The sequence below is a fragment of the Zeugodacus cucurbitae genome, chromosome 5 (assembly GCF_028554725.1).
Source record: "Zeugodacus cucurbitae isolate PBARC_wt_2022May chromosome 5, idZeuCucr1.2, whole genome shotgun sequence".
Lineage (NCBI taxonomy): Eukaryota > Metazoa > Arthropoda > Insecta > Diptera > Tephritidae > Zeugodacus > Zeugodacus cucurbitae.
The window spans coordinates 38,503,182-38,516,011 of NC_071670.1; the positions used below are offsets into that span (position 1 = coordinate 38,503,182).

General features: G+C 30.4%; 1 protein-coding gene across 19 annotated transcripts in view; it reads right to left on the bottom strand.

Annotated features, from left to right (window-relative positions):
• Window positions 1–4,000: 4,000 nt before the first annotated feature.
• The window catches only part of LOC105212007 (cAMP-specific 3',5'-cyclic phosphodiesterase), a 332,058-nt gene continuing 323,228 nt past the window's right edge, over window positions 4,001–12,830 (bottom strand). For 18 of the 19 annotated variants that reach the window (XM_011183738.2, XM_011183740.2, XM_011183739.2 and 15 more), the window contains 6 exons: window positions 8,306–8,622; window positions 7,957–8,221; window positions 7,589–7,703; window positions 7,293–7,455; window positions 5,877–6,245; window positions 4,001–5,574 (listed from right to left, as the gene is read on the bottom strand). In XM_011183738.2, coding sequence (XP_011182040.2) covers window positions 5,437–5,574; window positions 5,877–6,245; window positions 7,293–7,455; window positions 7,589–7,703; window positions 7,957–8,221; window positions 8,306–8,622 — 1,367 coding nt within the window. In that variant the 3' untranslated portion in view covers window positions 4,001–5,436. Of the gene's footprint in view, window positions 5,575–5,783; window positions 6,246–7,292; window positions 7,456–7,588; window positions 7,704–7,956; window positions 8,222–8,305; window positions 8,623–12,830 lie in introns of all 19 variants that reach the window. The other variant, XR_008471481.1, reaches the window with a different exon arrangement.

A 12,830-nucleotide genomic window follows, 5' to 3' on the forward strand; every position in this document is an offset into this window, starting at 1 on the left:
GCGCGTGTGCGTGTGCTTTTCGCAAGTTTTATCAAAAAATGATCAACCAATTGTTATTACATTTTGTTTATTCAATTCAAATTAATTTAATTTAATTAATTAGTCTTAATTGCTAGAGAATTCAATCTGTTTGTATGCTTTTTTTCATATTTAGTATGTGTTTTGTAGTACACAAATTTTATTTTTATACAATTTGTTTTTTTTTAAATAAATTTTAAAAATAAAAATTGTTTTTTTTTTTTTTTACATTATTTTTATAATTTTTGTTTATTATTATTTAAATGATATTTTTAGACCATCAAGGTGCTTGTTTGCTTTGCTTGTGTTGCTTTCATTACATTTGTTGTTGTTGTTGTTGCTATTATTTAATTATATGCAATTAAACAACAAAATTATTTCATTAATTTACATAAACATTTCAATTGTATGCGCGCCATGAACTTGCAATGTTTAAAACATTCTCTTCATTCACAAAAAAAAAACATAATTCGCAAATAGTTGGCAATACACAAACAAACAATTTTATTTATATTCTAAGCGTATATAACATATGTATGTAGTTGTGCCACCGAACAATGTGTGGCACACGCATACACATATATTTTTGTATGTATGTAAAAGAGCGGGATCCTGCCCTGTCAACGAAAATTAAAATTAAGAATTACGTGTTAATATAACAATAACCACATTACAAGCAATTATAATAAGATTTAATAAATATATATATATATGTATGTATGTGTGTATGTGTGTGTGTTTGCTCGCACTTATGCTATTAAGGAAAAATAAAATAAAATAAAAAACAAAAATGTTTTTTTTTTTAACTAAAATCGTGTTGCATTGTAGCGCTTCTCAGCAGTTCAGCAAGCAAAATGCAACAGTGCGCTCGTGGCTGTTGACGCAGTGTTGTATTTCATTGTTAACACGCCGAAAGTGTCCTGCACTTAGCAAGCTTTATCAAAAATATTATAATTCTGTTTTTTTCATTAGCTTAGGTGCTTACTGCTTACTTGCTTTGACTGTAATATTTTGTTTTTCTTATTTTTCTTTTGTCAACTTATTTTGCACCGTTTCATTTATTAATTATTTAGTTATATGTGTGTATGTATGTATATCGTTTTTTGCTGTTAAAAACATATGCTTTTGCGCATTTTGTGCATTTTCTATTGTCATTCATTAAAAGAGTATAAAAAATTTTTAAACAAAAAATTAAAAAAAAATTAAAAATTTAAAAAATTATTTTTCTTTAAAGTAAATGTGTAAACATACAGTTTTGCTGTAGTAAAATGTGGCTAAACTGACAGCTGTTCCGTCTCAAACGTACATGCAGTTTCTCATTTAAATTGCTTTATCTCATAAAATTATTATTTTTACACACACATTTAAAGAATTTTAATAATTTTAATTATTTTTAGTGTTTTTTGCTTTGCATTTGTTTGCTGTTTTTTGTTTTTTGTTTTTTTTTTTCAACTGCTACACATACATATGTAATTTATTATGCTTAAAACGCCATTCAACTTAAAAATATGCGAAGACTTATTTGTGGTGGAAAGGAAGTGTGGAAGCTACAAATTCAACACACCGCCCAGCAGGTGGGTGGTTTCTCATTTTCATTATCATTTTCAATTTAAATACATCTTCAATTACAATTACAATTACAATTCAATATTAATTTCATTTGTATTATTTTACTTAGTTTTTGTTTTTGTTTTTTGTGTCACATAAACAGTATTAATCTACTCACATTTTGTTTCGGTTCGAATCTTTTATATTACAGTTATTATAGTATTTTCACTTTTTACTAATTAGCCTTGCTTAAGTTGCTTTTAATTTAATAATAATAATGTTTTGTTTTTTTTTTTTTTGTAATATTTAAATAATTAAAAAATGTTGAATTACAATTTTTCAGTTTTTTCTTTTTGTGTTTAGCTAGAAAGTTACACATTTAGCCACACTCTCTTTAGCCTGGCTTCACTTTATTATATTTTGCACAGTTTACTAGTAGTTTTAAATTTATATTTTCTAAAAAAAAAAACAATATTTTCTCTCCCATTCCCTAGTAAATTCGAGTTCAACACTTTAGCTTTTTTATTAAGTCTTGCTTTTGCTTTTAGAGGGAAAATTTCATATATTTCATATATCGTATGTACATAAATTACCTTTTGTTGTCACAAACACATGTGACTTCTAATTCATTAGTTTTACAGCTATAGTGTTTCAGTGTGTTTCTGTCTATCTGTGTGTGTTGTTGCTGATGACTGTAATGCAATTATTTAGCAAACTTTGCTCAATGTATGACACATAATGAGTTTTTTAGCACTTAATTTCATATATCTAGAGTTTTGATTTGAGTTTCCATTTGCACTATTGTTGAACAAAAAAATGTTTTCTATAAAATAACAAAAAAATGGGCTGCATGGTAGTCATTACTAATTTTATGCTACAGAATTGTAATATTTTATTTCATATTATTTTTAAATCAATCTGGTATCAAGTGAAAAAAATTTTAGCTGTTTTTTCTATTAAAAATTGTGATTAAATTGATTAAAGAAGAAATAAAATAAAATAAAATTAAATTAATAAAAAATAAGGTATTAATCGAGTTTGAAATAAACAAAAAGTTGTATTTTTAAATTAAAATATTAAAATAATTTATCAATATTTACTTCTTGGCATTTACTGCTTATTTGAATAACATCAGGTTTTGAAGTCTTCAAAAATGTTCAAAATAATTTTCTAAATAGTTTTTAAAAAATTACGAAATCTTTTTCATACAATGTTCATTAAATTTTTTTCTAATTTTTAATAAAGTGAATTTAATATAATTTTTTTTTATTTTAGAAAAAATGTAGCAATAAATTTATTGAGAAAAATTGTCAATTACACATGTAATTTTGAAATTCTAATAATAATTATTTTGTCTGCAAAATTTTTTCTATTCACTTTTCACCAAACATCCAAATATAATATCAAAATAATCAAATATAATCAAAATTAATATTCATATCGTAAACTTTTTTTTTTTAAATGTTGAAAATAATATTCAAAATAGTTTTTAATAAATTAGGGAACATTTTTAATCAAATTGAAATTTGAAAAAAAATGAAACATTAAGAAAAATAAATTAAAAATAAATTTATACTGAAAATTTAATTTTTTTTTGCAGCAAAGAACTTTAAAAACTTTCGTTAAAAATCATTTTTTGAACAGACATACAAATTTTTGAACAAATATTAAATTTCAGAAATCTTTTTCCTATTTAATATGTTTTATTGCGGCCATTTTTTAATAAGTTTTTATTTTTATAATTTTTTTAAACTGGCAACCCTATTGTTCAAAAAAATTAATAAAAAAATATAAAAAAAAATTGTCTAATTAAAATAAATTGTACTAACTGTTTTGCATGCCAAAAGTGTTGTTTTAATTTAGTTCGTATTTTTTGGATATAAATACTTTAATTATTTTAAGTTCCATTCTCTCCAAGCCTATTTGAATTAAGAACAGCAGCAATGTAGTTATTTTTAATGTTTTCAATTTTTTTTATATAAATTAATAAAATAATTATTGTTTTTCTGTCCTTACTCCAGCCTGTTCGCTGTGCCTTAGCTGTGTACGTCTTATTTTCTTAAAAATATATTGAATACATGCGCGCTGTTTTTCAATGTAACATTTCAGTATTTTGTATGTATTTCTTCATTTTCAATTCGATATAATTTTCAAAATTCACTTTGCATTTGCATTTTAATAAAATAACATAATTTCAACAAAAATAAATAAAATGTTAAAACTAAAATAAATAAAAAATAAAAATAAAATATTATAATAAAATAAAAAAAATAAAAAAGTTTACATTTTCGCAACTTTTCTGTTCAAAAAAGAAAAAATATATAGAGAGTTCATCAAATAAATAACAAATTAAAAAATTAAATTAAAAATACATAAGCATGCACATTTCAAACCACATTTTTTTTTAAATTAATTTAAAATATTTTTAAATAAAATTTTTGTCAGCTCTCTATTGAATATCTTTCGCAGCAATGCTACATTCATAACTCAGCATTTAAGTATAATTTTGAAATTTTTCGAACAATTTTCGTTTGGAACCTATTTCATACATTGATTTATCTTTTACTATTTTTGCATTTACCGTTAAGTATGTAATATTATTTAGGCTTGCGTCAAGTTGTTTTAAAATTGCCAGTAGGTTTCATAGTCAAGTTGTTTTCATTGCAACTGCAGCCATTTTTTGTGTAAATATTTTTGATTGGAATTTTTAAAAAATTATTTAAAAAAAATGTTATGCGTTTGAAATTAAAACCGTACAAGGCGTGCGGGGTCAGTTATAACGCTATTCGGTGTGTTCAGCCGCTACTATTGTGTTAGTATTTTCCATTTTCAGCATGAAAAATGTTTAAAAACTTTTTGTTTTTGAATTACAACCTTGCGTTTCGTCTTGTCTTTATTTATTTTTATACTTTTCTAGTTAGTTTTGCATAGTTATGTGTCCAGCAATGCCTTTGTGTTAAATTATATTTCTTGAATGGCAAGCATATTTGACTTTGTTTGGCTACCATTTTGTCTTAACTGTAGTTTTTAATAAATTTTTTTCTAATTTTGCAAATGTATGAAATTAATGAAATTATGCTGCAGCGGTTTTGAAATTGTAAAAAACAGAGTTTACTAAATAATTTTCTTGTTTTGTGTGAGGTTTTCCGCAAATAAATGTGCTTTATGATTTTCTATATTCATCTGTATGCTTTGTATGTTTGTGTGTATATGGTATGGCTGTATGTTTGTTGTAAACATGCGCTTGTCTTTGTTGTAGTTGCATTTTGTTTGTCATACATTTGTGCTGAATGTGTTGTGTGAGTGTATGTATGTGTGTGTTTGAGTGTTTTTTGCATTCTTTACACTCCGTGTTTCATTGTTAATTATTGCTTTTTGGCAATTTCTTGTTTTGTTTTCTTTAGTTTTAAAGTAAAATTATCCATTTTCTGCATGTATTTATCGTTATATGTATGTATATGTATGTTGATTTTTATTCTTTTGTAATTTTTTTCTCCTCTTCTTCTTCATCTTCTTCTTTGTCTTGGCTATGCTACTATGAAATTTCTAAATTTATATTTTATGTATGTATGTATGCTTTCATTTGCTTCCGCTTTATGTCTTCCTTTTAAACATTTTGTCCTTCAACTCAGCACGTTTGTTTTGTTTTTTCTTTTTTGTATTTTTTTGGTTGCAAAAAATTGCATTTTTTTAAGATTTTAAATTTTATGTATTTTTTTTTTGGTTTTTTTTTTGTGTTTTTTTGGCATTTTTATTTTAGTTATTTATTTCACTAGCTGTTTTTGTAGTTGGTTTGGTTTGTTACTAACGTATTAGCAAAAAATTTTGCGCCTTTTCGGTGATTTTCTTACATAGTCCCGCTACTCTCCGTCACATTCCACCGTGATGGCTTTGATTCTCACTCCCCGACGCCGTCGTCACAGTGGCCGCTTCCGGTTTGTTATGCTCACTTTCATCACACTCTTCCAGTTCGGCTAGATTCTCTTGATCGGACTCTTCAAGTGTTACCTGCAACAGCGAATTGTATGAGTTAATAGAGTTTTTCACTTATGAAAGCGAACTGCAGCCACGAGGAGGTGTAGCCTTTCTAAATGCACTGAATTAGCTAATGAGTCAATTTTCAACTTTTTATTTAATTTTTCTCGAATTTGCATATAGCATGCTGCTGCACCTCTCCGCGCCTGTCAATCGCATATTGTTTGATTCAAGTAACGCACTACTGTTCTATCTGCGGCCATTGGTGTTAGTGTGACTATGGTATATTATTTTTCTACTGATTTTATTTTTTTGTTATTTTCTCAGCAACTCACTTGAAATCGTATCTTATCGTCGGAGGGTTGATCGTCGGCCGCCGATGGTGGTGGTGATGGTGGTATCATACTCTGATAATAGTCTCTATTCTCTTCAAGCGTATCAAGTATATCCTGTGCATCGGGATGCACCAGATCGGCCCATGTCTCCCACAATGGATGCACAATATAATCGATAAATCCGACCTGCGATTTTTCGATTGTGGCATTATGACGATCACACATGGGACTAATGTCCATGCCCGATTCACGTTCTTTATCGCCCTGCAAAAAGAACTCCTCCATAAGTAGGCTGACCCAGCGTTTGTACAATGGCAACGGTTTGGTTGGATTACTTAAATCGGCACAATGTACCAGATTTTCGAGCACCTGTGAAATGAGAGTGGCGAAGAGAGTACGTTAGAACATGTATTGGTAAATATTTGTATTAAAAATATGAATATATATCTTTATATATTTTTAATAAAAATTGTAAATCGATTAATTTTTTGATCGAAATTAATCGATTGTAAAAATAAAACAGGAAATATAATATGTTGGAGAGAATTATAACTGAACAATATACTAGTATGTGTATCTTTTAATAAAAATTTAATCTAAGAGTGGTAAGTATTCTCTATGATGGAATGGTTCCAAATATTAAATACTCTGGCTACTACTGGAATATCAACATATATATACTCAAAACTACAGCTCGAATTCTACAACTCGAAGTTCTCCATAACTCGAACTCTTGAATTGGCAATAGAAGTCAAATTCCATACAAATTACCTGCTTTAACTCGAAAGTCTCTCTAACTAGAAGATTTTTTTTTGGATTAGGGTGATTCAAGTTAGAGAAGTTCAACTGTATTTGTATTTTTCTTCCCCTAGCCCCAAGAATTATGGGATTATAATAGATGGACCCCATAAAGCTCAAGGTATCATATAAGTTGGTTGCATTGGAGAAGTAACAAAGAAAAAACAGTATTTCCTTGTTGGAAGTATGTTGGATATATCCCAGTGATGTGGGTCTATAATCTGCTACACTTGTCAGATCGGAGTTGTCAAAGGGTCACCCAGTCCATCATTATTTTGTGTAAAATACCAAGTAGCCCGCTCAATCAATTGATCTTATTCTTAATTTTAGTGTTAGACGAAGTATTTGGAACGATAGCCTCGATTTTAGACTAGATCACTCTATTATATATCTAACAATTATAAATATATATATATTATTTTTTAATCTAAACCGGAAGATCGCAAAGTCAGTAAATGAGGGTTGCAAAATATGTGGATCTATTTTGATCTCAGTTGCATTTGTCGCTATACTATTTGGTGATAGAGTTATCTATATTGAAGCCTGATAGCATCGGATGCCTTGATTTTAATACGATCTTAAATAAATTTATAGTGAATTTGAGTTTTCTTATCTCACCTGTATGCGATCGGTGTAGTTGTCCAGCAATAGCACACCGGAGCCGGCGACCTTTTTCGTCTCGACCATAGTCTTTAAATCGGCCAGCAAGCTCATGTGTTTTGACATGTCCGTTGAAAGGACAATATCGATAACCATCTTCCTTAATGTTTGGCGTTGTTTCCTAAAATAGTGCAATAGAACAAAATTAGTTTCATATTTATATAGCATGATTTCATAACAAATAAGACTACTAATATAAATTTCCATTGTTGTTTCAAGAAATGTTGGATAATTTATACTAAATCTATACTTACTTTTGCATATTACAGAATATATCACATCCTTGATTTTGTAATAATTTAAAGGCAACTGCTAAATGATGATTTTCCAAAACAGATTCGTCATTATACATTAAGGCTAATTCGGAACCTAGAAGAATAGATGAAATAATATTGAATATTTTGCTAAAAAAGTCATCTTATGCTGAAGAAGGTATTAGTGATTTAGAGTCTCAGAACTTCTTTGAGATCTTAGAGAGCTACGTTAAGACATGAAGTTCAATTCTTTGGTGGTTAGTGAATCTCTTGTTCTTTAAGTCATTCTAGGTCAAATCGTTATCAAAAAAGGGACAACATAACTCGTATAAATGAACATATCCACTATACTACAGTGTTCAACTTACTTGAATTAACTAAAAATTGATTCGTTAAACCAGGATGATCAACATCGTGTATACAAGCAGCAAACAATGCTCCGCCCACTTCCAACGATGTGAATACGCCCTCCAGCGCTGGTGTATTGAGCAGTACATTTGTACTTTGTGTCACATCGGCCGCATGCAGTGAATTGTGAAACGGATTGTCTTTAACATAATGATCCTCCAGAGTAGTCATAAAATTAAGAAAAGTTTTCGGTGGTATCATAAGACTGGTCAGTAGTTCTCTACTCTGTGGGTCCATAAGGAAAACGAAAACAAATATATACACATTAATAAGTGTCTTCTTTCCAATAAGCAAGAGAGTGAGTGTTACCTGAAATATGGTGTATGCCACACAGGTGAGCGGACGATTGGCGCTCAAATCGCCAATCTTGAATATGTCAATGCCCCATGTGTCGACGTCGCCGAGCAGTGTGCCGAGCGCATTCTCGTGCACCGTCTCCACACCGAATGTGGGCAGACGTTCGCCGGTGAAAGAGTTCGTATGGGAGAGTGGTCGTTTCACGCCCGATATCTGTGACATGGGCGGACCACGTGGCGAACGGCAACGCTGATGCTGGGTAAGCATATTGTGTTGGTCAGGGTTATCGTCGCCACGCATCGAGGGCAGGTCCAATTCTTGTTGTTTGTCTGTAATAGGAAAAAATTATGGAAATGTTATTGATTAGAGTGTTTAGGCTGTCAAATTGACAGTATTATTAGAAATAGAACGCTCTTTACTATTTGAATAATCGGTGTTAAAAGCTCTCATTTGCTGCTTCTAAGGCCTCATTTAAGTAAATATATACAAACACAAGTATATTACATAACGCATCACTTTTATTTTCATTTGGAAATGTATGCCTCTCGCACATTTCACTTTCGTTGCGCATAATTCCTACAATTCTCGGAAAATTTCACTTCATAAAAAATGTATACATCTTCATTGTTATGTAAATCCATACCCACTTGTAAATAAATTTATGGCGGCGGATGTGTGTGTGTGTCTGTTTCATATTGGTTGGGATTTTTCTTCACGTTACACCTACATTTCCCGCACATATTTACATTAAGCATTTTTATATGCCTTCTTTAGCTCGCTTGGTTTTGACGGTTGAAAGATTTCTTATTGACGTTTGAATTTTGGGTAAAAATACTTGAGATTATTTAACATATTTTAAAATGCAAATAAAATTTCCTCGAGGCTTTAGCCACTTACTTTATGTACCCGTATGTATGTGGGGTAATGTATGTAAGTGGTGCGCTTAGCCGTGGTGGCAACAGGCAATAAAGCTTGCTTCCACGGCTGAATATGAATTTTGGTGGCAGGTGCTAAGCGTTGAGTGGAAACTGTGTTAAAATCTATTAAATTTTGGTTTACCACCAACGGCGCTTTTCATAAGCGGAATCAATACTAACTGTTAAATGCCGCTGTAATTTGTAATTATGCACTGCACTAAGGCAGTAAACTTCCTGGAGTGTTTTATGTTGAATATAGTGGACTATAGAAATAACTGAATAATAAAGAAGTGGCTTTTAAAGGGTTAAAATTAAGGTTTACAAAAATATAATAATTCCTCAATTTATGAAAAAAATTAATATCAAATGTTGTTGTTGTATCGACGGAAAATTTTCCCCTATATTTGATACAGATATTTCTTGGACAGATATAAATCCGTACACGTGAAAAACCATTCTAGAATAGGAGTTTAGAGGAATGCACGGTGCACCTGTGGTCTATTGTGCCCTCCCGATGTCTACAACAACTCCATCAGTCCCAGCAAGTTTATAAGTCGATGCGTTTCTCAGTTGGGTTGCTAAAACCCAATAATTTATTCCTGCTTCTCTGAAGTGCCACGCATTCTAATAACAGGTGTAGAGAAGAGTAAGGCTCCAAGTCACAGAAGCGACACGATTCTGATGAGACTATGCCCAGATTGTATAGGTGTTTCCTATCTTAAAATCATCATAACATCGCTGTTCCTCAATTATAGTGTTGCGTATCTCTTTAGAACACCGGTAAGCCTCGTAAATTCTTTGGTAGCCCAAAAAGTAGACTTTCTTCTTATTCTTAGAGTTTTTGCAATATATTTTTTTGATCATTATCCGCTATCATCTGGTATTTTTTGATAAAATCGTTATCGGTAAAACTTCACAAAAAATTATTCTGAATTATTTGCAAAATATTGCTGAGGTGAGAGTTCAAATTTGAAGACAATTCCCACTCATTTCCGATAAACAAAATCGGAGCCCTTTGTGTAATATCGAAGAATAAGACAACGGTTCTCAAATAATGTCATTTGTGGGAATTGTTATTTCTTACAGTTCTAAGACATTCTTGTAAAAGATGTAAAAGGTGTAATCTGAGATTTTCATTAATTGAATTCTCATTTAAAGAAACTCTACTATTTTCAGAGTCAAAATCAGTCGATGATCGAATTAACTACATTTTATTGAGGATTTCTGATGTGACGATAGAAATAATTCTTTCAAATTGTTTGGTGGATCATTGTTTGAATATATAAACAATATAAATATATATTATTACAATTAGTATGCAATACATTTTAAGAATCTTAATAGAAATCATAGTACATTCACTTGAGTCCTGAACCCATTTTAATAGCCATTAAATAATGTATTGTGCTGTATGTTTTCATGAGATGAGTTTTTAAGACCACCTATTGCTTAACTCATTAAGATTTCGAGATTCGAAACTAAGACAAAGGCTGCTTAATTGAATTTCATGGATGAATAGAGTCATTCTTCTAACACATAACTGAATAATTACAGCAACTAACGCAACTGTACAAATTCCTACTTAACAACTCACATATACATACATGCATACATATATCTATTAGCAGCTGAATATATTCCAAAGGCGATACAAATTCTCAATCAACGCTTGAACGCTCGATGTGAGAGTTCAAATAATGGGTTGATTTAGTTGCCACATGTGGCGTGCACAAACACACATGTGTATATATACAAATTGGAAATTATATGTCTGTGTGTGTGTGTTAGCGACTGATGTTGCAAATATGCTTTGATGTGACTATATGCATATTTGTTGAGTTAAGTGAAATATGCCAACATATTAGAGCCACTTATGTATGTAAATAGAATTTGCAGCAAACACACAGGCAACACATATATACATTTGCATATATGTATGTGTGTTCAAAAATATGTATTAAATTTTTTTTATATATACAAATATCAACTTGTTCACATATACCAACATAAATATTTGGTCCCGAGGGGAATTGTCGGATTTGCTAAAAAGCAAACTAAGCGCATATTTTGAAGGAAAATATTGAAAAAGCTGTGTGTTGAGTGAAATTTGTTAGGCAGCTGAAAGTTATGGGACTCATTTGACCTCTGGCGCAGAAAATTGGTTGCTTGACAAATTGGCAAAGCGAGAATTTAAGGAGCGGCTGGTGGGATACTCGTGTGTAAATGTGTGACTCATGGGGAGAGCGAAAAAGAGTCTTTTGGGAGGAAGACGCACACAAATTGGTCCCAAATATACCTTTTGTCTATTAATTTTCGGATTTTACTTGATAAATTTGCTTTAAAGTGCTCATAATGTGAACATCAGTTCGATATTTCTAAAGATTTAAAAAACGGAGTTGCCATATTGCAACAGAAATGAATGAATTAAGTGAGCAAAACTTTTTGTAGATCTTGTTTGACCAAGAGTGATTAGAATTTACGGTATTTGTTCCATAGGTAATAATAAAAAATATGAGTAATTTAAGAGAAAAAGAGTTCCATTATTTTTCAAGTTTCTTTAATAAACTTAATATGAATCTACATCCAAAGATTTGTTTATTTATTGAAAAAAATCTTCCCACCTTCTATATTTCTACCTTTCTTCACACCTTCGCACCCCATATAAACATGTAATTGCCCACCTCGATAAATATAATGGCGTGTGCACTCAATATTCCACTTGATCGCGCTTTATTTTCATTTTGCATAATAGAATTTTCCACGCAGCAACAGTTTTTCGGTGTCATTAGCTTCAGTGCATTTCAAACACCTGCTACAACAGTTTGCTTGCTTCTTTTATTTATTATTTATTCACGTTTCTTTCTTTTTAATCGACCACTTTGATTACTCTGTGTTTGCGTTGTTGATGCTGTGGTTGTGACCGGAGTGTGGTTGTGGGTTAATGTTCATGTCTCATTTTATTTGTTGTTTAGGTGTATGCGTTGAAAACTTTTTAATAACCAAAATTTTCAAATTCTCCGGTTTTATACGGTTCTTTATATTTCTTAGTTTGTACTCTTCTTTGTGATACACTTTCAAGCTATACATTTTCTGCTCACTACTATTCTTCTCCTACTTTTATGTTATAACAATTTGCGAAACTGGTTTTATTTTTAAAATTTATTTTATATTCATATTTTCTAATTTCTAATCTATCTAGTTTTATGTAGACACTACTACAAATTGCGTATCAAAATTTAAGTCTCTTGTATTTTTACTGCTTTTCCAAATAACAATTGTATTGCATAGTTTCGCGTATGATATGACATCTATGTATTATAGTTATATCAACAATTTTCCAATATTCAGTCATGCACTCTTGCTTGAATTATTGGTACTTCAGCTGCATTGGCTTAATATATCCATTAAAGTTTTAAGCGATTTTCGTAGAAAATACATTTTCACTCTCCCATGTCCATATTTTTTTTTGTTTTTGCGCCGAAAGGTAGGCAATATTTCACCAGAATTGTTGTTCTTACATTATACGGAGAGATTATATTTAAGTAGTAATTTGTAAGTTGAAATGACTACAGGGAAGAAGCAATATTAAGAAAAGGATTATGTGCAGTCTGGAGGAGAAA